This window comes from Calonectris borealis, chromosome 26 (genome assembly GCF_964195595.1).
Source record: "Calonectris borealis chromosome 26, bCalBor7.hap1.2, whole genome shotgun sequence".
Taxonomy (NCBI): Eukaryota; Metazoa; Chordata; class Aves; order Procellariiformes; family Procellariidae; genus Calonectris; species Calonectris borealis.
The window spans coordinates 4617938-4643570 of NC_134337.1; the positions used below are offsets into that span (position 1 = coordinate 4617938).

General features: G+C 58.8%; 1 protein-coding gene across 1 annotated transcript in view; it reads left to right on the forward strand.

Annotated features, from left to right (window-relative positions):
- The first annotated feature begins 1214 nt into the window (after window positions 1–1214).
- FOXP4 (forkhead box P4) overlaps window positions 1215–25633 on the forward strand; it is a 41398-nt gene continuing 16979 nt past the window's right edge. Inside the window, exons 1-4 of the mRNA XM_075173951.1 lie at window positions 1215–1428; window positions 11093–11182; window positions 19626–19748; window positions 21767–21853. Coding sequence (XP_075030052.1) covers window positions 1228–1428; window positions 11093–11182; window positions 19626–19748; window positions 21767–21853 — 501 coding nt within the window. The 5' untranslated portion in view covers window positions 1215–1227. The remainder of the gene's footprint in view (window positions 1429–11092; window positions 11183–19625; window positions 19749–21766; window positions 21854–25633) is intronic.

A 25633-nucleotide genomic window follows, 5' to 3' on the forward strand; every position in this document is an offset into this window, starting at 1 on the left:
TGCACTTAACACCCGGCTCTCGTGCAGCTGGCCGTGCGTTGGGATGCCAGCAGCTTTTCCAGCCTGCGGCTCTCCCGGTGCCGGGTGGTTTCCCCAGCTCGGCGCGGTGGCTCGGGAGCTTGCGGTGGCCAAACAGAGCTCTGGCCGGGTACCCAGATGGCTATCCCGAGGCTGCCAGCGTCCCACGACTCTGCTCCCGGCATTGCTGCAGCGTGCATGGGCACCCTTGCAAACGCAAGCCCTGCAGCCGCAGGAGGAGCTGTGAGCTTCGGGCGGTTCTGCCCTGGCTGCAACAGGGCGATGGGCAGGGAGAGCTTAGAGGGATAAAACCCACCCACGGAGACAAAGTGTTGCGCTGTTGCCTTGCAGAAGGAAGCCTGCAATTGCATGAAATGAAGTGCAAGAGCTGCAAAACGCGGCTGCCAGGGGCTCGTGCGGGGCTGAAAATGCAGTGGGTGTTGTAGCACCTGCAGCGAAGGGCGAAGCACCCGGCTTGGTCCTTCGAGGGCATCCGAGGGGTATGGCAGGAGGAGGGGATGCACGGCGGCGTCTGGGAGAAAGGGAGGATTTTCCGACTGATATTTTCTGGAGTGCTGCCGTGCTCTCGTTTTCCACATCCCAGCTCCGCGGTACCTTTGGGCTTCCTCGACCTGGCAGCAAACTTTCTGCCGGGTGGTTTTTCCTGCTGGGCAGTGCTGGTTTGCTGGGAGCTGAAGCGCTTAGTGGAAACGTGTCAACTTCGTTGAGATTTTCATGGTGAAATATGTGGCGCAGGCTCCACGTGCTTGGTGCGCAGCCTCGCTGAAACTTCAGCTTTGCTGTCTCCAGCGTCTCAGAGTGAAATGTCTTGGGATTCTGTGAAAAATGCCCAGATTCTTGGGGTTTTATGTCTTGCATCAGGCTGGGAGAAAGCTGAAAACACGGTGTTTTCCTAAGGGATGGGTTGCACTTGCTTTGCCCCGGTGCTGTACAGGGCTGGCAGCGCGTTCGTGGCAGCTCACGCTGCTGCACGTTTATTTTTTTGGAGTAAATTGAACACAGCTAAAACTGGCCGGGGTTTGACATCCCATCCCTGCATCTCCCTGCCGGAGCTCGCGGGGATCGGAGACGGGGCAGGGCGAGGATGGGGCGCGGGGCAGGCGGAGGTGGGGATGCCAACCGGGGATTCCAGAGTCTCTTCTCAGCTTCTGCTCTCTCCTCCTCCTCCTCAGGTCCTGCTAGCAAGTCATGATGGTTGAATCTGCCTCGGAGACGATACGGTCCACTCCCTCCAGCCAAAACGGGGTCAGCAGCCTCAGCAACCAGCCCGATGGCGGCGGGGGCGGCGCGGGCGGCGGCGGAGGGGGCGGAGGGCGCGAAGGAGCCGCGAGCGGCGAGACCAACGGCGAGATGAGCCCCGTGGAGCTCCTGCACTTCCAGCAGCAGCAGGTAGGAGGGAGGCGCCTGGCTTCCTTCTCTTACTGGGTCCTTCGAGGGTTTGGTTTGGGGGCTACACCCGATTTCACCCTCCCCTCATCCACGGGGCTGGCCCAGGAGATGGGTTGCACCAGACTTGGTCATCCCTGATGAAGCTGGGGTGCAGGTGCTGCCCCAAAAAGTAGGTGCTGCCCCAAAAAGCAGGTGCCCTGTCCTTTGGGGTGCACATCCCTCAGGAGATGGAGCCCATCTATCCGTGCATCTCGTGGGCTGGTGCCCGCTGCCCCAGAGGTGGCTGCGTTTTGGGGGGAGGTCCTGCCTGCGCCGGTGGGGTCTGCCTGCTCTGTCCCCCATCGGTGCGGGGAAGGCGGTGCAGGAAAAGGAGGAGGGCTGCGAGAGCAGAGTAAAGACCTGTTGGCTGTAAAATAAGGAGCAGGTTTTCTCTGAGGCTGTATTTGGTTATGCAGGTGGGTGACCAGAGGTGGTCCCCCATTCTCTGGGGCTCCTGGTGCCTTTGGCTGAAGAATTAACCTCACACGCATGGCTGAAAACACGTGTGACCGCGATACGGGCGTGCAGCAGCTCTGTCCGTGGGCACACGTCCGTGCACCTCGGGGAGCCCATGCACGGGAGCTGCGTGGCACGCGTCTCCCCTTGCACCGTGCACGCCCGGGCGGCTGTGGGGAGGGGGGGAGACGCGTGTGCGTGCCTGCAGGTTACCTTTCAAAACAAACTTTGGAGAAAACATAAATTTTCCTCCTCGGATACTAAATAAGGCAATGATCCCTGCCTCGTATGGAGATCGTCTCCCTGAGCCATAAATTCCAGCGTGAAAGCTGTAAAAAATTGCTGTGTCTGATACTTTAGTAGTGAGTGCTGTAAATCCATTACCTGAATAACAGCCGTTTCTCACGCAGTTAAGCCCCTGTTCCCCTGATCTGAAGGGTAATCATGCGTGTAATGCTGCTGCGAGTCACCCCTGCCGAAGGAGCCGCCGCTCGCTCCCCTCCCCGCGCCGGGGACGGCCCCGAATTTCACTGAGCGGCAGCCGGAGCCGGGGATGAATAGGAGATGCTTGTTCCTGCACCGCTGAAACGGTGCAGATCGGAGGGTGGGCAGCGTGGTTGTGAAACGGGGCTATCTCCTCTGGAAAATAAGGAAAAAAGGGGCTTTTGCGATGCGGAGTGCTGTTGGTGTTGGCTCATCCCCATGGATGCTGCTCCCTGAGCTGCCCCGGTAAATCCTGCCCTGCCCAAGGCACGGCCGATGTTTAATTTCATCCTTTCGCATTTCTTCTTTCGGATTCCTGGTGTAATTACCCTGGGAAACTTGCCGGCACGTGGAATTATTAAGGCAGAGGGTTTGGTAAACTTCCAAAAACAAATGACATCTGCGATGACAGCACCTTGGGGGGAGGAAAAAAAAAAAAAATCCCGAGGACTATCAATCTTCATGCTTCAGGGAACAGGCTGAGCACCAGCTGGGGTCAGGAATAAATGTCCCCATATAGAGAGTTTTGCACAATTAGGTGCTTCATGAAGGCTTTACACCATCCTCGGGAGCATCCAGCATTTGCCCCTTGTCGCAGGCAGGCTCCCGGACCACTGGGCTGTTCCCGTCTCACAGCTCCTCCGTCCCGGCTCCGCCGCAGCTCCCGAAATGTTGGCAGTCAATCCTTATTCTTATTTAACTATATGAAATCCCCAAGAAACATTCGGAAGCCTGGAGGGGTGGGAATCCACCACTCAACCACCCACCTAGGCTTGAAGGGCCACCAGTGGCTTAAAACCCCGTGGCCGTAGGGGTTTGCTTGGGCGATGCAGCTCCCTGGGGACACGTGCTCTGCCCTCGGTTTTGGCTGGTTTTGCACTTTTTGATGAAAGGAGCTGGTTTTGACCTTCTTGAGCGCCCGCAGTCTCCCTGCTTTCACCCTTTTGAAAGGGTGAACCCAGACAGCCCTGGGGCTTGTTTGGGCTGCGGGGACTTCTCAGGTTTAAGGATGCTGCCTGGAGGTGGGAGCTTGAGGGGAGATGTGTGTATCGTAGGGTGCTCGGGGACCCCCCCGAGGCTGTTTTGTGGCCTCTGGGGAGTCCCTGGAGTAAGAGGACGAGGGTGTCCGGCTGCACCAGCCCGGCTTTGCCAGGACAGGGGTTGCCAGCTGTGGCACCGGCTCTGCTCCACCGCAGAGTGCAGCTTTCCATCGCTCTCCTTGGCTGTGTCTGGTCAGTCTGTCCGCCCGGATCCGTGCGACTTCAGAGCATCCCATGGTCCGGAGAGCCTGGACGGAGAGCGGGGAGCCGGAGCGGATGGGGTGGGGAAAGGGCATCCCCCTCCCCAGCAGGGCTGGAGCATCCCCCTCCCTCTCCCCCCAGCCCAGGGGACAGCGTTTGGGTTAAATCCCTGGATTTCAATGGCGGGATTCGGCTGAAAAGCTTGAATAGCGCGCGCCCGCATTGTGCCGGGGTTGGCGGAGGGGAGAGGTCGGCCGGGGGCATGGGAGGGCTGCCCGCCGGCCGGGGTCTCCCACCGCCGTTGCTGTGGGAACGTGGCGAGACCTCCAGCGCGCTGCCATCCTCTAACCGGGCTCCAAAGGGCCCCGCCGCCTTTGCGCATTAATGAGTTTTTAACGTGGGGGCCGGCCCCTCGCCCCCCCGCCGTGCTGGCCCCCCCCCCCTCGGTAATCCTCGGCGGAGGAAGGCTGGGCAGGAAACGGGGGCAGCGGGGTGATGGGGGTGTCGCATCCCTGCGGTGGGAGAAGGATGTGGGATGCTCCGGCTTGGGTATCGGGGCGCAGGGCTGCACCCCACGGGAGCAGTGGGGGGGGGACAGGGGAGACCCATGGGTGGGCATCGCACGCGGCTGCCGTGCTGAACTCTCCGGTGATTCGGGTTTCTCCAGGGTTTCCTTGAATTCTTGCAAAAAAAAAAATCCTGGGTCTCCAAGTCTTATCCCAGAGCCGTGGTTCAAAGCCGTGGGGTGCAGAGAGGCTGGGTCTCGGGGTCGTTGTGGCTTTGGGGTGCAGGGGCTGGCGGGGCGAGGGCGCAGAGGTGCTCGGAGCAGGGATGTCCTGGGGGAATTGTGGGGAAAGTCCCCGAGCCCGGCGGCCACGCGGGAGCTCTTTCCAACTTGCAATCCCATGGAAAAGGAGCGATCTGGAAAATCCAGCCACTCTAGCGTTGTTCGGCACTTTTTTATCACACACACAAAAAAAATATTGTGGTTTATTGTAGACGCATGTCAAAGAAATGTTAAGTTATTAAACAAAAATAAGACGTTTTTAGAAAAAAAAAGAAGCAAATTGGACTTTTTTGGTAGTCGAAGAAGGGTGTGGAGGGGGGGAGGAGAGGCACTTTTCTGCCATAGGAAAGATACCGTTCCATAAAACATGTGATCACATCTCAAATATATTGTGTAATCTGCTATTATTAGGGTATTTAAGATAAAAATGAGACCGGAGCACTTAAGTGAAACTCATCTCTCTATTAGGTTCCTTGATTTATATTTCATATTTTACTGAGTACAAATGCAGGAGGGGCTTTTTCCTTTTCTTTTTTTTTTTTTTCCTTTTTTTTTTTTCTTGATTTTTTTTTTTTCTTTTTTTTTTTTCATGGGGTGGGATTGTCGGGAGCTTGTTCCTTGTGTTCTTCATTAGTGGAAATGGGTTTAACCCCTCGCCTGCGAGGATTGAAGAGTCAAGAGTGGAGGAATAAAGTCCAGAAGCATTAGCGTGTGCAGCGAGAGGGAGAACAGCTGGGGCCGGGAGGGAGGCACGGAGCCGGTTGTAAAAAGGACTTTTTTTCCCCCCCCCCTTGTGAAGAATTGTGTCATTTTTGTTAATTTTGATCTCTTTGAGCCATTTGGTTCTGGTTAAGCAAGACCGGGGCTGGGCTGGGTGGAAGTGCTTCTCAATATGGCATCATTTACCGTTAATATCCATCTAAAAATATCCGTGTGTGTGTTGTTTTAATAGCTCTAATTCTGGAATGTGACGATGTCATTTTTATGAGGTTAGTGTAAAAAATCTTTTTAAACATTTTTTCATCCCTTCCCAACCTCTTTCTACCCTCCAAAAGGAACGGAGGGAAAAGGGAAGATACAGACTCCTTTTATAGATCCTCTTTCTGCCCCCTTCCTTGCAAAATTCTTGGTTTAATATCATTTTTAGGGTGGCTTTTCACTCGTTGGAGGTTAAAACCCCATGCAAAGCTTTGATCCCATCCAGGTGGAAAATCCCTGGGCTATTTTTGGGCCGCGGTTCCCATGGCGGGCCGGGTGACCCCGCTCCCCGCCGTGCGGCAGGCGCTGCCTTTGGCTCCGGCAGCCGGAGCGTCCGGGCACCGCTGGGCGCAATTAAAAAGTACACCCTCGTAAAATGAAATACCTTGGGAGAATAAGGTAGTTTAAAAATACCCGGGGCAAGATTTTCCATTGCGCTGTTTGATTTTTATTTTTTGGGGGGGCAGGGGGAGGCTGGGACTTGTGCTTTTAGAAAGACCCGTGGACATCTCCATCCTCGCCAAACTTTTTTGAACCTCTTGACCTATTTCTTCCCAATTTGACCAGGCAGCGGGAGGCCTTGGAGAGGCTCAGTTTGGGCAGATTTTGAGGAGAAAAAGGCAGCCAGGCAGAGACGAGGGATTAATGTAGGGGCTGAAGTGCGAGTCGGCCATCCTAAATGGGGTGCGAGCCGCCGTCTCCTCTCCCCGGGCTCTTCCATCGCTGGGGCCAGATGGGACCTGGTGTTCCCCGTGGGAGAAAGTGGGTTTTGTGGTGTTTGCCGTGGGGAAGGCAGACAAAAGCTGGCCCTCCTGCCGTCCTGGGGTGCCTCCGTCACGTAGTGGAGACCCACTGGCCGGAGCACGAGCCTTTGGGGGAAGAATTAACGGTAATCGCCAGGTATAGAATCCTATATAGAATCATCCCTGCCATGGGCAGGGACATCTTCAACCAGATCAGGTTGCTCAGAGCCCCGTCCAACCTGACCCTGAATGTCTCCAGGGATGGGGCATTGACCACCTCTCTGGGCAACCTGGGCCAGTCGTTCACCACCCTCATCGTAAAAAAGTTCTTCTTTATATCTTGTCCAAGTCTACCCTGTTTTAGTTTAAAACCATTCCCCCTTGTCCTGTCGCAACAAGGCCCTGCTAAAAGGTTTGTCCCCAAAGGTGGGTTGGGTGGAAGCCGGGATAACGGGCTGCTTCCCCGCCGGAGGATGAGATGCTTTCCCCTGAAGTCAGGGGAGGATCCAGCCTTGGTTCATCCCAGCGAACTGCGGAAGGGTTTGATGTCTCTGGGGAGAGGCGAGCATCCCCGCGGGCTGGGTACCCCGAGAGCCCCCGTCCATGGCAGAGGAACCTCTGCTGCAGGAGCAGCTCGGAGCTGGTCCTGTGTGCTGTCCGGACATAGCCTTCACCGCGCCTGGGATTAATCCCAGGTTTATTTATTGACCCTCTCCCCGTCCCAGCACACACCTTCAGCATCTCTTAGTGCTCGGCCTTCTGCAGCATCGCTGCAAAAATCCTCGCGCAAGCGCAGCGTGGAGCACAGAGAGGTGCTGGCGAGGTGACGTCTGGGTTGAGGTGCTGAGCCTGGGGGAGGCTTTTCCTCCAAGGTGCTAAGAACTTGTCTAAGTACTTTTCAGTTTTTTGGTTGCCTTGAAAAATACTTGTTTAGGAACTAGGATAGCTGCAGGCTACGTTTTGCTTCTATCGTGGACCCTATACCGAAGTGTAGTGCTGCCTAGGTGGAGAAATAGCACAAAATGCACCAAGGAACTGGTGAAGCCTTGGCCAAGATTTTGCAGTTTCGTTTTAGTGCTTAAAAAAAGCGAACGGCTACAATAATGAAAGGGGCAAAATCCGACCAGGTTAAAAGCTTTCCTACCCCAGGCGTGGCTCTACCAGGGTCGGGGGCTTTGGGTGTTGCACTGAACTGATGTTTTATGTGCCCCCATGTAGCCTGGGGTAGTTGTGGGCCACCCTCAGCAAAGTCCGGGTCACCATCCTCTTCCTCAGCCGTGAAACGTGTTGCTGCTGCTCTTGGGGAGGGCAAAGCCGAACAGCATCAGCTCTTGACGTAAGTGTCTGAGACATTACAAACTTTTTTATGGCATAATTTGCTGATCAAAGGGAGCCATCCAGGAGCATGATGAATTTGACACAACCCATTTGTTCCTAATTACGGGTAACGTGCTAATGACTCTTGAATAACACCATGCAGCAGGATACAATTTTAAAAAAAAAAAAAATCATTTTTTCTCCGGTTCGCAGAGCCAGGAGGTGAAAGCCCATCCCCTCCTACGGGGGAGACTTTCTTCCTTCTGCTTTCACGTCTCCTCAGCCCTAAGGAGAGGTTGTGGGCGAGACCTTCCTGGCTCATCCCTAGGGAAAGGCTTTATCCCTCCAGCACTTGGGCTGGTCCTCCTGCCCGGGGGGTAACAAATGCAGATAATGCGGGGCTCTGCATCCCGAAATTCAATTCTTGGGGCTCCACCTGCCTTGTGCAGCCGTGCAACAGGTTTGCAGAGCCGGGCGCTGCCAGCCAGAGCATCCTTCGTTTGCAGGCTGGGCTGAACCAAGGCTTAAGTGGAAATCGGTGGTGGAGAGGGAGGGAGGAGGGGGCAGCTCCGGGGCGCTGGCGGAGAGGCCCCTGTGTGCAATTGTAAGGCCATGTCATTGTTTTTTTCCTGTAAATCTTGTAATTTCGTGCTTCAGAGCACAACAAAGTGAGAGAGCCAGCGGGGAGTGAATTAAATTCCCCCCTGAGGCGGCACGGGGTGGGCGGCCAGCGGTGGGGCTGAGCCAGCCGGGCGCTGGGGACTCGGTGGCACCCGCGGGCCAGCCAGTATTTGGGTTTAGAAAGAGAGATTCTGGGAGAAGTCCTTGCCTAGCGCTTTGCCTAGCTGCTGGCATGATGTCTCTTCTGTTTTTCCCCTCTTTGCTGAATTTTCCATAGCCGCTGCACTGATTTTTGTTGGGCTTCGGGCAGGGTCCTGCCTCACCGGGTCACCTCTGTGAGATGGTCCTTACAAACACCGGAGGAATTTCATGTGGTGCAGATGGAGAATCCATGCAAACCTCTGTCAAACGGACACGTGGAAAAATAGATAAAGCTCAGGCAGCCGGTGTGCACACATGGGATGCAGCCAGTGGTCCGGCACCCATCCCTGGGTGGGTGCCTGGGACCTGCCGGCTCTGCTGCGCGCTGGTGCTGAGCAGCCATCGATTGAATTCCTCCACCCTTGGCTTTTAACTGGAATTACTGTTTTCATTTCAAAAAGTAATTAAAATATCAGACCTTGAGCTGTCATAACTGTCACATGGTTTTTGTGTTCGCATTACCGATGCACATCTATTACTGTTAATAACAGGGAAATAACGTGCCCGCAGAGAAGCGTGCCTTGCGCTGGGGCTGCGTCGGCTCTGGGACTTGGACCCGGGTTCGTACCGTCGGTGATTCCCAGCAGCAAATCACCACGTTTGTCCTCAAGGATTTTATTTTTCAATCGTTTGGATAAAGTGAGTTTGCAAGTTAGTGGTCATGCAGTTTTTGAGCATCCCCAGCAGCCGGCGATGGGCATGGGGCAGCTCTGGGTGCACCCGCGCCGGGCTCTGTCCACTCCTGGGTGCACCCTGGGGTGCAGCCCCGGCAATTCGTTGTGGGAGGGTAACGTTAGCATCCCAGAGGCTTTTGAAACTCCTGGGCTTTTGGCTTTCTCAGGGCACATGCGTGGTGACAAACACAGCCGGGCAGGGCAGAGGGTGTCGTGTGCTGCGTCTGGGGCACAGCAGGGTTTGGGTCCCTGGGTAGTGATATTTTTGTAAATAAAATAGGCAAAATAGCTGTGTCTGCTAAACCCTCTGCACACAGCCTCTGGCTTCGGCAGCAACTGGAAAATTACCTCTCGTTTTGCAAACGCACTTCTAACGCCTGTCCCCATGCAAGGAGCAGGTCAGAAGGCTTTTATTCACAGAAAAATCAGTGGTGGCACAGCTCGGACGTCCTTTGCTCTAAATCTGTCCCGTACGCTCTTCCCGAGCAACCCCTGCGGAGAGCAGCACGAAATGGGACCTTTTGATTAAAATGTAGGTAATGAGTCTCCATGGATGCTCCGTTGAGCAGCTGTTTAAGGGTGCAGAGGTTTGCAGAGGTTAAATAAATAGCGAGTGGACTGGAGTGGTGTGTTAAGGTGCATCCACACTGTGGGCGATGCCACTCCGGTTTGCAAGTGGATTTGGCAGGGAGGGATGGAGAGGTGGTGCGCCAGCTGGGGGCTTTCTGTTTTATAGCTGGAAATGCAGAGAATTAACAACCGGCCCTTTCTTGGGGCGCGCGGCCGTCTCCTGGAAGCCGGGGCGGTGATTTACGGCCGGGGTGATGACAACCGGGCGAACCCGCGTGCCACCGGCGGCACCGCCGAGCCGGGCTCTGACCCCGCGCCGGGCCCTAACGCAAACCTGTCCTGCAGGCAGGGCTACAAGGACTTGGTTGTTCAGAAATGAACCCAAAAAAAAAAGAAAAAAATTCTTTAAAAGCAAAAATAAGGCATGTACGAGGAAGCAGGTCTGGGAGCAGCAGCCAGGTACCGCAGGGTTGTTTTCGTTAGGGCTTTATCCCCGCTCCTGGCTCTCAGCTCCCGAACGAAGCTCCATTTCCCGGCTTGCACGCACACCGGTGCTCGCCTGTGACCGGCCGGCTCTTCTGCCGGCTCTTCTGCCGGCTCGCACTTGCTCCTCTCTCCTCTTTGCCTCTTTGCAGGATTTTTCTTAATTTTGCCTACTTTATTTGGCTGCCGACACTGCTGTGCATGGTTGCTTGTTGCCTGCATGTGTTTCCACAAGTGTTTTTTATCGATTTATGTTGGTTTCTTCCCCTTTTGCCTGTTGTGCGACTTCCCAGCGAGACACTTTCATCCCTGCAAACAAGTTAAGGAAACCCATAACTCTTTCTAGGCAAACACCCTTAAAAATAAGCAGGTTTCATCTTGGTCACTTGTGCGAGTTGCTAAACTCCTCCTGCATCACCATAAACTTCATGCGGATGCGTTCCTGGATTATTAATACAGGGTGTAATCCTGCACTTGGCTTGACCCGAATCTGGGCGGTGACCGGGACTTTTTGGTGCTGCAGCATGACAATCAGATGTAAAATTAAATATACACGGTAGCTTTAGACACAAGGGATGTCAGCGGCAGCAGAAATGTAGTGGTGGCTCCGTGCAAGCTGGAATAAATCAGCCGGGAGCCGGACCGTCGGTCGGGTGCCGGTTGTGCCTGGCCGGGGGACGCGTGTGCCGGGGCTGCGTGAAAACCTGCCAGAGGCAGGAAGATGCTGGACCTGGTGACTTGCTGAAGATGTGGTGGGGGTTTTTGGAAGAGGGCAGGATTGTCCCCAGGTCTCCGTGGCCGGGGACGTCACTCTGGGGGGCAGGGAGAGCGGTGACTTGTAATGGGATGTACTGGTCATACTGGTGTGGCAGGAGAGGGCGTGTGGGGAGCGTCGGGGAGCGCTCCCCTCCTTGTGCATTGCTTGCACCCCATGAATCAAACCCATGGAGAACCAGTCCGGCTGGCCCCGTGTCCGGGGAGCTGGAGGGGGAGCGTGCCCGGAGGAGGAAGAGGGCACCCTTCCCCCTGCCCACCCTTCCCCCTGCCCACCCTGCTGTGTCTCTTTTGCAGGCTCTCCAGGTGGCACGCCAGTTCCTGCTGCAGCAGGCCACGGGGCTGAGCTCCCCCAGCAGCAATGAGGGCAAGCAGCCGGCGGTGCAGGTGAGCCCCGAGGACGTGTGTGTCCCCCCCATCACCCCCTCTTCGGGAAGGGCTCAGCTGCAAACTGGTGCTGTGGGGGAGCGCACGTGCAAACAGACGTCGCCTCCGTCTTTGGGATGACCAAAGCACGCCAGGAGCCCACAAAGGGTTAAATCCCCTTCAGAAATCTGTTGGGGGGTTTTTTGGGGGGGTTTGTGGTCCCCATTGTGTGCTGATGTGGTGGGAAGGGGCAGTGGGAGGGAAGGGCTGGCTCCAGGCAGGGTGAGAACCGGGGAGAGAAGGTCACCGTGTGCCACCATACCTTGGGACAGCATTTCGGGTAGGGAGGTGCAGAGTTCCCCAGGGCTGGGGTACCCCAGGATTGATGCTGGGTGCTGTGAGTGGGGTGCAGGGGCTGGGTCAAGGACAGTCCTTTGGGGCTGGAGCCAGGGCAGGTCCTCCAGTGTGGGACAGCCGCTGGGACGGGATGAAGGCCCATCTGGGGTGGGGTTTTGTGGCACTGGCAGGAAAATGGGGCTTTGGGTGGGCGCAGCACCCTTGGGTGGCATCCTGCTCCCGTAGGGGAGGGGGGACCTGCCCTTTGCTCCCCGGCTGCCCTCCTCCGCCGAAAGAAAGGGGCAGAAGAGGGGTGCGAACCAGGAGAGAGGGGGAGGCAGAAAGAAGCAAAGCCCAAGCGATGGGAAGTGACAATTTAAATAGCTGTGCGGAGGGGCTCTCCCTTCAGGCTAATTAAATTTATCGGAGAACAGCAGGTTACCTTATTAGAGCCACGTGGGTTTAATTAACAAAGGAAAGTAATTAGCACAAGCACTCTCAGAGCTGGAGGTCCTGCCTATGCCAGGCTGTGCCGGCGTGGCGGCTGGGACGGGCAATCGCCGGCTCCTCTCCCGGCTTGGCGAGCCGCGTGCCCGGGGCACGGCTGAACCTCAGCCGGCAGCAAGTGCCGTCCCGGCGCTGCCAGTACTGGGGTGGGCTCACAGGGGCTGGGGGAGCCCGGACCCCCCCCCCACTGCCCCACCAGGTTGGGAAGCAGCAGCCGGGTCCGAGCAGTGGGAATTAGTCAGGGCTTCTGCGGCCCAAACAAGCGGCTTTTTCCAGTGGTGCTCGCAGGAAGGAAATGCAGTCACTGCATGGAAAATGTCTGCGAAGGACAAAGGCAGTGAGGGTGAAGTCAGATTCCGGTAACCGGCGCCTCGCTCCCCTCCGTGGGTGCGCGTCCCTGCCCGCGCTTCTCCTGCCTGCACTTCTTCCCCTGCCCATCCCTTGCTGCTCCTTCTGCCGCTTCCCCCGGCTGCGATGCACGCGCGCTTCGCTCGCTCGCCGCTTGCTTAACATCCCGTTCCCCCCTTCTCTGCTGCTTTCTCTCGCCTCCCCTCCCTGCCCATCTGGCCGGCGGCTTTGCCGGAGTGAACTGGATCTGCCTTCCTCTCCCCTCCTCCCTTTTTGTGTTGCAAAAGGACTTGTGAAAGTTGTAGACGTGAGTCAGAAATAGCTCATAACTCAGCAGCGACCGGCCTCTTCCTCCCCCCCCGCCCCGCCGGCCCGGCCGGCAGCTGGAGCGGGATCTGACCGAGGGGAGATAGAGGATTAAGCAGACTCCTTTGAAAGGAAGTTTATCTAACGGCAGAGTGGTGTGGATGAGACTGGCCAGGACGGCTGGAGGAGGAGGAGGAGGAGGAAGGCTGGGTCCCAGTGCTGCAGCTCCTGGCTGGGGAGGGAGGGAGGGGGGAGCGCAGCAGAACCGGGGGGTTCATGGCGGTGTTTGGGACCCGGGGTGCCCTCGGTGCGCCAGCCCGGACCCCCACGGGCTTTGCCTGCAGAGACACAGCTGCACATCTGGGGACTGGATTTCCACATCGTTTGAGTATTTTGGGGAGAAGCTGTTTCCGTGGCCTCCCTTCGGCTCTGCGCCGGCCGGCTCCCAGCCCCCAGTCCCAGGTGAAGTGAGCAGGAGGGTCCCAGCGTCGGCGGAGAGAGCAGGACCCCCCGCACCCAGCACCCAGGAGCGCTGCGCGTTCCCCGCGCTTGCCGACACCAGGCGCTTGCGTTTGCGGCGAGCAGCTCCCTGCCACCTTGCTGAGAGGGACGGGACGTTTATGGGGCACCAAGCCAGCGGGAATATTAATGACAGTCGGCGACGGCGTGCTCTTAAAAACGAACAAGGAGCTGCTGGGCTCGATAGGGATCTTGGGGCTTTTTTGAGGTTTTTTTGGAGTATGAACCCTCTCTCCCCCCAGATGCCTGGAGGTGTAGCTGTGCGTGGAGAGCCTCACAGCTGACACTCGAATTACAGCTGCATCTAAAAAAAAAGGCCAAAAAAACCCACCCTGAAACATTTAAAAATGGTTTTATTTCTTTGCAACTTTAAAACTATAAGAAACTTGGCAGATGCTGACAAAGTGTTGCATTTGGGGACTTTTGCTGCAGATGGTCTGCAGGGTGCTCCTCTTCTGCGCGAGGCTGGTCGGGAGCAGCGGATCCCCCCCGGGATCCTGCCGGCATGGCGAGATGCTGGTGGTATCTGGTAAAGCCCATGGTACGAGGTGCTGGAGTGTGTTTGGAAAGGCAGCACCCCGTGTTTTCGGTGCCAGGGCATTTCTTGGCTTGGAGGCACCTCTGAATCATGGGGTGCCGTTTTTGGGGTACCTTCCCCAGCTCAGCCTCTGGAGCCGGGGGTCTCCCAGCCTCCGGCGGGAGGTTAAAAAGCCTCTGAAATGGGAGAGGGGCTGAAGGGCGCGGAGGAAAGGGGAGAGGAGTTTGGAGCAAACTGCGGGAAATTGCTTTTCTTTTGTCTGCTGCGGCGGGGAGGGCAGCGGAGCGGAAAAGTGTATTTTGTTGATTTGAAACTTGAGTGAAATGGGTAATGAAGACAGATCAATACCAGCCCTTCTGCGTTCCCTCTCCAGGAAAAAATACAGCAGCCCGTCCGTCTCGGCTCACGCGGTGCTAGATTTTTTCCTTTTGAACTTCCAGCACCGCCGTCCGTACCTGCTCCCCCTCCTCCTTCCCGGAACCCCCAGCTCTGCCAGCCCGTAGCCCCTGCCACCGCCGCCATCCCGCTCCGCCGTCCCCGCCACCGCCACAGCAGCAATGGCGTTTTGGATTAACGGGGGAGCAAAGGAGTCACTTCAATCCCTGCAGATTTCATCGGCGTGACGAGCCGTGCCGGCTCCCCGTGCCCATGGAGGAGATGTGCCCCCCCGCCAGGCGATGCTCGGGGGGCAGCGGCTCCCCCCAAGCCGCAGCAGGGCCGTGCCGAGGAAGGGGCTGCCAGGCAGCAAGCGCTCCAGCGCGCTGTCGCCTCTGCCGCGAGCGTCCCCCAGCCAGCTCCCTTTCAACTTTTAGCGACTCGCAGCCCAATTATGCGCGATTAGTGCCTCCCCGGCGGGGCGCGCTGCGCTAACGAGGATGCACGTTGGGTTGAACATGGAGGGGATTGATTCCTCCTTTTCTTTGCATGCAGCTGAACATCAGAGACTGGTTTTCCTCCACGCAGCTACGCTGGTGCCCACTCTCCTGCTCGCCCCGTGCTGCTGCCCTCCTCCTGCCACCCCCACCCCAGCCAATTACTCTTTTGGTGCTAAGGCTGGTCAAAGTATTCATAAAATAACCCCGCAGCCTCAAAACCCAGCCTGGCCCATGGAGCTGGAGCTCCCTCGCAGATCTGGGTTTGGTTTCCCCTCTGACCCTGGGTAGGTTTTGGTCCATGGTCTCTGTCCCATCTTGGTAAGGTCCAGACACAGCGTGGTGCGAGCGGAGGGGGGTAGAGCAGTGTTTGGGTGGCCCTGTGCCACCCATCAGGGTATATAAACCATGGCTGGGGTTACGCCGATGCGAGTGGCATCGCTGCCTGGCCCCGGGCGTTTGAAGCTCTTGCAGACGGTCTGAGCCAGCTGAATCTCGGCGCTCGCCCGGGGATGCGGAGGGGACGCGGGGATGCGCCTGCGCGCTTTGGCTGGACTCGAAGGGAAAGGTTTGCTCTCCTCCGGTTGCGGCAGCGAGAAGCGGGTGCTCTGGGGGGGATTTGCTCATCCCCTGCGTCTAAAAACAGCAGACTGCTCTTGGTGATGATTGCTTCCCCCCTTTCTATTCCCAGCTCCCGGCCTCTCTCGCCAACCTCCTCGGTTTGTTTCTGTTGGTTTTGGAATTGAAAAGGGTGTTTGAAAAAAAAGAAAAACAGCGCAAACATGTTTGCTGTTGTTTCTAATTGGGAGTTAAACCCCGAGATTAGATCAGCGACAAGGATGTGCAGCGCCTTGGGCTCTGCGGGAAGCATCGAACACCCCAGGTAGCTGCGGTGCGCCCGCCGCAGGCAGAGGTTTGCTCATCCCGGCAGCCCCAGAGCCCCCCTGGGTCAGTGGGGCTGGGGGGGGGACGAGGTCTGGGCTGCGCCTGCCCTGGCGCGGGAGCTTGGATGTGTGGTTTTAGGTGTGGACCTGGAGATGCTCCTTCCCGTAGCAATGGCAGCGGGCTGCCCCCAGCTCCCCGGGGCCACGGTGGCTCCTGCGGCAACCTCCCGGCGTGGGTGACGGCGTGGCTGGGAGGTGAAGGTCGGTGCAGGGATGCTTTGAGGCTGAGCAAACCGCGGGCTTGCTCACACGCCCCGGGCTGATGGGGGATGTCCCGGCTCCCGTGCCATGCCAAGCCAGCTGTCTCGGGGGTCAGGAAGGCGGCCGTCCCTCCGATGGCAGCCCCGCAGCGCTGAGAGCCAAGACCGGCCGTTGGGCTGTGGCTTTTCCCACTCTGCCTCGTGGCTGGGAGTTGCAATCAGCTTCCCGTAAAAAAAAAAAAAAAAAAAAAAAAAAAAAATCTAAGAAAAATTTAAATAAAAGCATCGCTCCCCCATCCTGCTGCGTTACGCCCGGCCAAATCCTGTTTCGCTCAGCCGGCTTTGGCAGAATTGCTCCGCGCTTACGCCGAGTGCCGAGTTTCCCCTGTAATACCCGTCTCGTTTTCCACCCGCTGCCTGATGATCCGCGTCCGCCCCATCCTCTGGCACAGAGGGATTACAACCGGGACCGCCTGGAAAATCACCCCCTCAAGATCCCGCTCGCCGGTCGGAGCCGAGCGCCGGGGCTCTCCGGGAGGCAGCCGGCGCTGTTAGTAAGCAGTTTTGCGGAGTGGCAGCCGGCCAAGGAGTGAGTCAAAGCCTTCCTGACTCGCTGTCTGGCAGATGCCAGCTCGTGACGTGCCGGCCGGGGACCAGCCGCTGCTGCGGGGCCGGCTGCCGGGACCTGCTTCCCGAGGGATTTGCTGGGTGCGGTGCGACCGCCGCGTGCGAGGACGGTCCCCGGCTGATCTGGTGCCCGGGGAGGGACCTTGCTGCTGGGTGGAGGGGATGGAGAGGAGGCAGCGGGGCGCAGCTAACCCCTCGTACCCCCCCGTGCCGCTCTGCTCGGCCCCCTTTGGCTCTCGCTTGTCTTGTTGACCGCCTGGATCCCAGCTTTTAAGGCGACCGTTGCCCAAAGCCCCCCCGTTATCCAGGAGTGCCAGGCTGGCCTTGTCCCCTGCCACGGGGAAGCTTCCACACCGGCGGTCACCGAGTGCCATGGCTGCCGGTGAAGGGGCTGAACCGCGCTCCTTGGCGTCCCGGGGGGCCGCGCCGTGCTGTCCCCCTCCCCGTTCGCAGATCAGCTGCCGGCGGGTGCCCCCGCGGGGCTCTCGGCCGGGCCGGGGGCAGAGGTGTTTCCGTCCCCATCTCGTTTTGCCAGGGCAGCCGCTGTCACCGTCCCCAGCTGAGGCAGCTGGGGCTGTCACCGGAGCCCGGGGTGCAGAACCGCAGCACCGTGGTTTGCTGCCCCGCGCCGGGGTCGAGCCAGCCGCCGGCAGCAGCGCTGCAGCCTCCCCGGCACCCGGCACGCGTGATGAATGGCCGCAGCGGGAGCAAAACTTACTGTATATGGGAATTTCCCCTTTTACTAAAGAAAGTTCCTGCTCTCTCTGGAAACCTTAGCCAGGAGGGAGACTTTTTCCACGCTGGAGGGAAATTCTTCGTGCGGCTTCGGCATCCGTCGGGGCTCGGGGAGGCGGCGAAGCCCGGACGCCCCTCGCAAGAACCGGCACCGGTTCGCCCCGTTCACACCTCACCCCCTCGCGAAGCTGCCGCCATTTCCCCGTGTCAGCTCCGCATCCGAGCGCGGAAGAAAAAGCCATTTAATACAGACAAAGGTTGTATGAAAATATAATTCTGCTTTTGTTAGCAGCCATCAAACTCTAAAAAGCGTCGCTTTTGTTTTCTTGTAACATTGTGAAAACCTCGTGTCGGATCGAGAGCTGGGGCCCTCTCGACTAATCGCCTCTCCTTTGTGTTTTTAGATTATAGGGGCAATTAGTGTTGTCAAAACCTCTGGCAATTCTCTTTGCTCTTGACAGGGTGTCAGTCCGCTGGGCGAGAAATGGAAGGTGTTATAACTCTCCGGTAATTAGGATGCCTCCGATTTGAAAATGCCAGCAAACGTGTACGAGAGGCCGCACGGCGGCGGTGGGGGCGGGGAGGCCGCCCGGATGGGGGATGCGGATGAGCAATTAATTAGGGGCTCTCATTCCGAGCACGTTGCCAGCTGATGAATTGGCAAAGGGAAATTAGCAGGATGCTTAGCTCTCAGCGAGCGGGCGCGCACCCCGCTCGCTCTCGTCTTGCCGTCCTCGTGAGCTTCCCTCCTTCCCAGATGTTCGCCGAGGGCTTTGCACAGCTGTCTGCGAGCACCTGACCGCCGAAACGGCAGCTCTTCACCGGTGCTGGTGCCGCGGGGGGTGCTTGGGGTTCTCCTGGCTCTCCGTCAGGCATCGTGGGTGCCGGAGCCCTCGCGGGGCTGCACAGCTCTTTGCTGGGGATGCTCCTGCATCCTCCTGAGCCCTCCACCGCCAGCCAAGCCGGTGCAGTCGAAGGCGCCCCAGCCGCAGCCCTTGGGTGTGAACACGCAGCAATTAATCAATAACTGACACGAAGGCAGCTGAGGGGGGGGGATGACCGGCGACAAATGAAACTCGGCCCGCTTGCGACGCCTCCCTCCAGCAAAATGCCTGAGTAAACAGATAAGCCTTTGCAATCTGCCTTGAAGGTCAGCGTGCTCCAGCCCGGCCGGACGCCTGCCACGGACGGGAGGGACGGCACGGGGCCACCCCTGGGGTTCCATCCCCGCTCCGTGCCCTGTCGAGGTGGCTGGAGGGGGGAGGCAGCCCCCAGGGTGGGCAGCAGGTCCAGACCAGGAGCCTGGGCATCGCTGGGGTCCTGGGCAGGAGGGACTGGCAGGTACCAGGCTCTAATTTGGACTTTGGTGGGTGATCTGAAGCCGGTTGTTTTGTTTCTCTGTCCCTTGGTCTCTGAGGTCCCGAGGCACTGGAGTGAGGGGATGAGGAGTCATCTGCTGTGGATCAAAACTGGGTCCTTGGCTTGCACGGGGAGCCTGGCTCGGGCTCTGCCGTGTCCCACGTGCCGAGGAGCTGCCCCCTCCTGGGGTCCCCTCGAGGAGCCCGAGGCTGCGGGGCAGGGGCAGGCAGGAGGCTGCTGGTGGCTCACCGGCTCCTGCTCCCGACCGGCAGCGGTCATCTGCTCTCCTAGGAAAAGGGAGCATCCGGAAAGGGTTGTTAAATTAGAGCAGAGCCATAACCCTGCCCAGAGCCTTGGGAAGGGCTTTGGGCTGGTGGGATCAGCGGAGGGCTGGGACAAGGCAGCTCTTGATGGCCGTGGTAGGGAAGGCGGCGTTCCTGCACCTGAGCAGGACCGGCAGGGCTGGGATCCATCACCGACACCTTCTCCAGCGCTTTGCCGTGGGGGTGTGGACCCGTGTTATGATAACCAAAGGCAGGGGTTGGCAGGTTTTCTTAGCCCTCCCTTCACTTGGCATGGTAATTATGTGAGTTACTGGTGTCAACTGGAGGTAAAGCTTTGATGTGTCTATGAAAAACCTGGTAACCTCTTCCTCCATGCTCTGCTTTGCAAAGTTATTTGGGTGATCGGTATCTTCCCCGCTTCCCGTGGTGTTTTCCTCTTCCCTGCATCCTCCGGGACCCCGAGGGAAGGAGCGGTGCCCGGCACCTTTCCCATGCTCGCAGGAGGGGAGGGAGCTGTGGTTTGGAGCTGCCTGCCCATGTGCCTCTCGATGCCTAATTCCCCCAGCTAAATTGCATTTAAAGAAGACCCTGCGGGCAGAGAGCATCCTGCCTTCAGGGTGGGGGGAGCTCCTTGTTTAGGAAGCTTCACGCCGGTGCCAGTTGCACTGCGGGGCATCTCCCTGCCATCGCCATGTCCCCAGCAGTGGCCTTGGCATGCCAGGACAGACTGGTGGCCAAGGGCTTCACCCGAAGGTGACGCAGGGATGGGGAGCGTGGAGGATGCCCCAGGAGAACCTGGGGGGTGGGAGGCACTCGCAGGCTTTTGGCATTTGGGGAGGGTTTTCCAGGGTTGGAATTGGGAGTGGTGACGTGTCCTTCCTCTCCGCAGGTCCCCGTGTCCGTGGCCATGATGTCCCCGCAGATGATCACGCCGCAGCAAATGCAGCAGATCCTCTCGCCGCCCCAGCTCCAGGCCCTCCTGCAGCAGCAGCAGGCGATAATGCTGCAACAGGTAACGCTGGTCCTGGGCTGCCTGTGCGTCGGCAGGATCCGGCCAAGCGACTTCCTAGTGGTGCTCGTGAATGCTGGAGCTTGTTGGGGGCAGGCAGATGGGTCTTCTTCTCCTTGGGCTTCTGCGTTCCCCCTGTACTTCCTTGGGGATTCCCAGTATGTCCGGCACCAAGGGATGGAAAGAGCTGCAGGTGCTAATGGTGCTGGCAAAGCTGGATGCTGCTGCCCTGAGTTAGGGTCTCAAAGCCCAGAAGGCTCCTGCACGAGGGCTGGTTTGGGGCTGCCCAGCTCTTGGGGAGAGCCGGGGTCAGGGTGGATGCTCTTGGCTCAGCAGACCCCAAGCAGAGCCCCCGTAGCCGCTGCCTGGGCTTTGGGGCAGGTGCCTGGGTCCGGCTCCAGACCTGAGCGCGTGGGTTTGTTTCTCACGGCCCCGCTCGGCTTTTCCGGAGCGCTCCGTCAAAAGTAAAATGAACGGGGAGGGAAGAAAAAGGAGGAGAAGAAAAAAAAACAAACCTCAACTCCGAAACAAAACAGGTCTGCTTGGGTAAACACCTCTCGCCGCCGGCGGGAGGGAGAGAAGGAGAAATCCCACAAGCATCCTCCACACCCTTCCTCCTGCCTCCAGTACCTGTTTACTCCAAACAGGCTGATAAGGATTCAAGGTTGGCCCCAGGGAAAGAACAAAGGGTAAACACTACCCTGGGTGGGTCCTTCTCCGAGCCTCTTTGGAGCCGGATAAAGAAACACGTTTGACTGCAAATTAAACAACCCAGGCCGGAATAGCTCGCATTCTCCACCAGAAGAAAACCAAACATCACACCTCTCACCCCTGACCCAATGTTCCCGCAGCCGCGCTCGACCATGTTGCAGAGACCTGGCTTTGATTGGCTTTCGGGTAAACACCCAGGCTTTCCAAACCTGTTCGCCGACAGAAAAAGCAAAGTTGCTGCTGTCAGCGCTGTCAGCCCCGAGCTGATAAAGGCTTCCCGGCATCCAAAGGGGCATTCCTGAGCCGCCGCCGTCGCCCCTGCGTGGGGGTACGGGCCGGGTGGGAGGGGGCCGCCGGGTCTCGCTGACCTCCCCGTGCCTCCGGCCCCTCCTGCGCGCAGCAAATCCATCACCAACAGTTTATTTAGGGGCCGGGGCGAGAGCTGGCGTCAATGCCAGCAGGTCCCGGTGCTGCCTTCTGCAGACTGGGACCCTCTTCGGTGGCTCATCGCGGGGCTAGGGTGTTTTTCTCTCTTTTACTGGCCCAGTAAAACCCTCTGTTTTGACTGGGGTGCTGCGAGGAGCCGGGTTGCCTGCAGTTTCCCGTGGTGCCGGTGAAGGGGGATGCAGGTCTGAGCCCCTGGCACTCGTGGGGTTACACCGGCCAGACCCGGGGCCGTGGCTGCTCCCAGCCCCTTCCCAGCCAGGAGCCCCCCCAGCTCTTGCAATGCTTGCCAAGGGTGTTTTGGGGTCCCACCATGCCAAAAAATGGGGTTTCTCCGCTGCTGAAACACTGGGTTACATGCCAGAGCGCCTGGGCCCCCTTCTCTCAAGGGGGTCGCCCACCTCCTGGTGTTTCATATCCCCCCATTGAACAGCCCCCCAGGACAAAAATCCCCGGGATGCACAGGAATTACTGAGCCGGGGGGTTGCGACCCTCTTTCCTGGGGCCCGGCAGGGCAGAGGCTCCCGGACTGGCCAGTGGCAGAAAGCCAGAGCAACCGGTCAGCTTTAAAAAACCAGCAGGTTTGGCATTGGTGGTGGGGGATTTTACTTGCTGTGGGGATCCAGAGCCCTTAGGAGCGTGTGTCCAAGGTTTCTTCTGCAGCTGTGACTCCTTCGGCGGGTGCTTTTCCTCTTAACCTGCAGCCAGGAGCCTGCCCTGATGGCGTGGTGCCAGGAGCTGGCATGGCTGTGGCAAAGCCCGGTGCTGGGCATGGGGTAATGCCAGGCAGGGAGACGCGAGCAGGGTGTTTCTGTGCTAATCCGGGCTGCTCTCTCCCCTCCCGTCCCTGCCTCCCTCCCTCCCAGTTGCAGGAATACTACAAGAAGCAACAGGAGCAGCTTCACCTGCAGCTATTGACACAGCAGCAAGCCGGAAAGCAGCAACCCAAAGAGGTGAGCTCACGCAGATGGGTTCTGGGCCATCAGATCTGGCAGCAAATAAAAGGGGGACCAGCACAAAACAAGGTGTGCGTGAATCCCAGCACCCAGGGCAGCCGGCTGGGAGCCAGCAGGGACGGGACACGGGAGCATCCTGTTCCTGGGGGGTGCTGGGGTGGCTGGTCTGGGTGCTGGGAGTTCCTCCTCCTCCTCCCTATCTGCGATCTGGCACGTGCACCGAGCTGCGTCGTTCTCAGCACCGCGTCCTTGGCGCATCTAGAAACTATGGGGCGGGTGTGGGCAGGCAGCTCAGCGGGACCCTCCCCAGCAGGAGGGGCAGGTGGCCACCCCCCGGGACAGAGCGAGTGCTCCCCAAATCCCCCTTACGGTGGGGGGCCGAAGAGGCTCAGCTCAGCCCTTGCCCGACGCGCTGGCCCTGCTCTCGGGTCGGGCAGCCCCCGCCTGAGCTGGCACAGCAGCACCCTGGCGAATAGGCAGGCAGGGCTGGTCAGGAGGGAACCCAAACCAGGGCTGTTCCTGCCAGGAAAGGCGGTTCTGCAAAACCCAAGCGCTGTGTGAAATAGCAGCGATGCCAGCAAAGGGCTTTTCCGATGGGAGACGCTCAGGCGGGGGGATGCTGTCAGCCCCCCGTGACCGGGTCGGCAGCTGTGGAGGTGGTTGCATGGTGGAGAAGTGTTTATGCGGGTGCGATTGCATCAATTTTGTATAATTCCCTTTACCCAACAGGTCGTACGGTCCTTTCCCATAGTAACGCACTCTGAGGTGTTGCGGCTGTATCGGCAAAGCTCGGTTTTGGGGATGTGCCGGTCACAGGGAGGCTGGGGGTCGACCCCGACGGGCAGCGGGCAGACAGCACCGCTCCCTTCCTTTTCCTTATGTGGTTTTGCCCCTCTCTCTCTTCCCAGATTGGCGCGCGTGGTTCCGCGTTGGGGGGTATTTTGCGTCGCGTGTGCTGCTGTATGTCCGGCATCACTGCCCTCTCTATCGGGCATCCTTCCTTAGGCTCCTGGTGCAGAGGGACGTGGAGCTGAGCCGCTCGGTCCCTGTTCCCGGCCGAGTATCAGTAGCAGGCAGGGGAATGGGGTGCTGGGGCTGGTCATTGCAATCACCCCTCCTGAAATCCAACACCCTGATTTACACTTATCCATTCTCAGCACTTAAAAATTCAGCTTTCTTTTGAGGAAGAAAGCGTTTAAGCCCAGAGCGCGCACTGGGGTGGCTGCAGCGGGGGCTCAATGGCAAAGCACGCGCCGGCACTGGGGGAATAGGGCGGCTGGAGCGGCTCGGGGTCGGGCCAGCACCCACTTGAGCCCTCAATAGACTTTGACCCGGGCTTTCATTGCGGGATGTTGGCGTATTTACGCAGCGTGCGCAGGGTCAAGCTTTATCAGAGCCATCTCCAGGAGCTGGAGTAGCTGCTTGTGCTCCAGGAACGGGGGAGGCATAAATCTGAGCTTCCTCAAGGACTTTCCTCTTGGCTGTGGCAATGTTATATTGCAGCAACGAACAGGGATATAATTAAGCTCTAACAAAGGCCTTGCTTAGCGGGCTCCTGGTTTAAAAAGCACATGTTAACTTTTAATTAAATGGTACAGAGGAGATGAGAAATTTATCCACTAAGGAAGTCCGAGTGGCCGGCGGGGGGGAAGGGGCATCAGATGCTGCTAAAGGGGTGTGTGTCCAGCTCCCGGCAGCATCACCACCCCATGGGCAGGGAAAACAGCAAGGGGGTCCCTGCGAGTGGGTGTCATAGTTTTTCCCCTCCTCGAAACCCCCAGCCGGGCTTTGTGGGGTCGGCTTCACCCCGTGAATTTGGGCAGCTGCTATTAATAAAGCCTGCATTCGGCAGCGGCGTGTGCCTGCCGGGAATGGCGATGCCGTTGCTTCCCCCGACGGCGTGGGGAATAGTTGGCGTGTCTGGGATGCCGCCGCAGAGCCGCTCTTGGCCGGCGTCGGCTCCTTCATGGAAATCCACGGCGATATTTAATTACGGCCCCGCTGCAAGGTTTGTAAACCCAGCGCCTTCTGCTTTCCCTCTGCTTGATTTCAAGGACTCGCCTTGGTGTAATTGTAAGTCAGTGGCTTGTCTGCCAGCGCGGGGGGGATCAGCAGGTGGGAACGGCTTTGTGCTGCCACCGCCACCGTGCTGGGGAAGGTGCCGGGAGCAGGTAGCAGCATCCCTCACGGAGGAGCGGCTCAGATCTCCCCAGGAGGAGCGGCGCGGCTGGAGGTCCCCCGCGGGCGCGGGGAAGGGGAGAGCAGGAAAAGAGGGAGCGCGGAGGATGGAAACGTGTTGGAAGCGCCTGTCAGCAGCATCCTGTCCCAGAGGATGCGGGGGGTGCTTTGTGTCTGTGGTCTGCGAGGAGCTGCGCCGCAGTGGGGGGTCGCGAGGAAGGGGATGAGCAAGGCGGCTGATCCATGCATCCCACCGGGATGGGGCTGAGCTGCAGCACAGCCCAGCCCATCCTGGAGGTTTTTCCTGCGTTAGGGTGTAAGGGCAAACCCCCAGCCCGCAGCAGCATCCTGGGCACGGGGGGGGCAGCGAGGAGCTGTGGGGGTAGCGAGGAGCTGTGGCGCAGGGCTGGGACGGCTCCAGGCAGCCCCTCGCCCTCGTGCCAAGCAGCAGCGATGCCGGTGTCTGCCGTCCCGGTCTTTCCCCGCCCTTTGCCTTTCCAAGCCCAGCTGCCACAAGCAGCGCCCGGGTGCGGAGACCCCAATATTCCGCAGGGGTGAGGCCAGCGGGTCTCCGTGTGCCCCCAAAGCCAATGGTGGGGGCTGTCCCTCTCCCGAGTCTGGCGGGGCAGGGGAGGGGGGGTGGCGCGGGGGGGCTGCCTGCTGCCTAACCTCAGTGTCAGCTTAATGAACTGCTCCTGTCAGTCCCGCGTGTCACGCCAAAACTCCTCCTGATGTGCTCATAAATCAAAGTGACGGCGGCTCTTACCCCGGTAGCTGCACCCAGTCATCTGCGTCTAATGTACGCCGAGCGCAGGCGAAGCTCCGGACCCCGAGCACCCGCGCTGGGACCGCAGACAGGACCGGGATGGGGGGGTACGGACCTAATACAGACCCAGCTCCTCCGGCGGGCACGGGGGTGTCCCCTCTGGGAGGGACTCGGCCGGTGTTTGGCAGACTGGGGCTTGCCGAGGGGAGAGGAGCCGAGCGAAGCTCGTGGGACGATGGCCGGGGAGGGAGGTTTTTGATAATTCAGGCTCTCGCCGCCCTGCCTTCTCCAGGGCAAACTCTTGACTCGGAGCCCCTGGGCTGGCGGGTGCCACGGGGTGGGTCCACATGTGGGTGCACCTCTTCACCCGTCGCACTCAGAGGTTTTGAGCCCGTGCAGTTTGTTGGCTCTGCCGCACAGCGGTTGCTCTCTAGGGACTGGCAACCCAGAGAGAAGTGGTCCTTGTTTTGGCTTAGCCCGGGCATTTGTGCATCCGCTGGGAACCAGGACTCGTATTCCCGGGACTGGTCCCTGTGTTTGTGGTCTGGTGAAGCTGGAAGGATGCGCACATGGGTTTGAAGCATGTGAAGGTGGAGGTTCAACGCGGACAGCATCAGCCCTGCCAGAACCACACGTGGGTCGGGGCTGCCCGGTCCCCGGGGGGGGTCCGACTCCGCCGGCCGCAGCTCCGGGGAGGCCGGGTCGGGAGAGCCCAGCCAGGCTACGAGGCGCAGGCAACGTGCCCCGGGGATCCTCATGACTTCATCCGCTCCCAATTTCCTCCTGCTCCGCAGCCTGGAAGTGCCGTGAATGAGGCTGTGTTCGCACGGAGC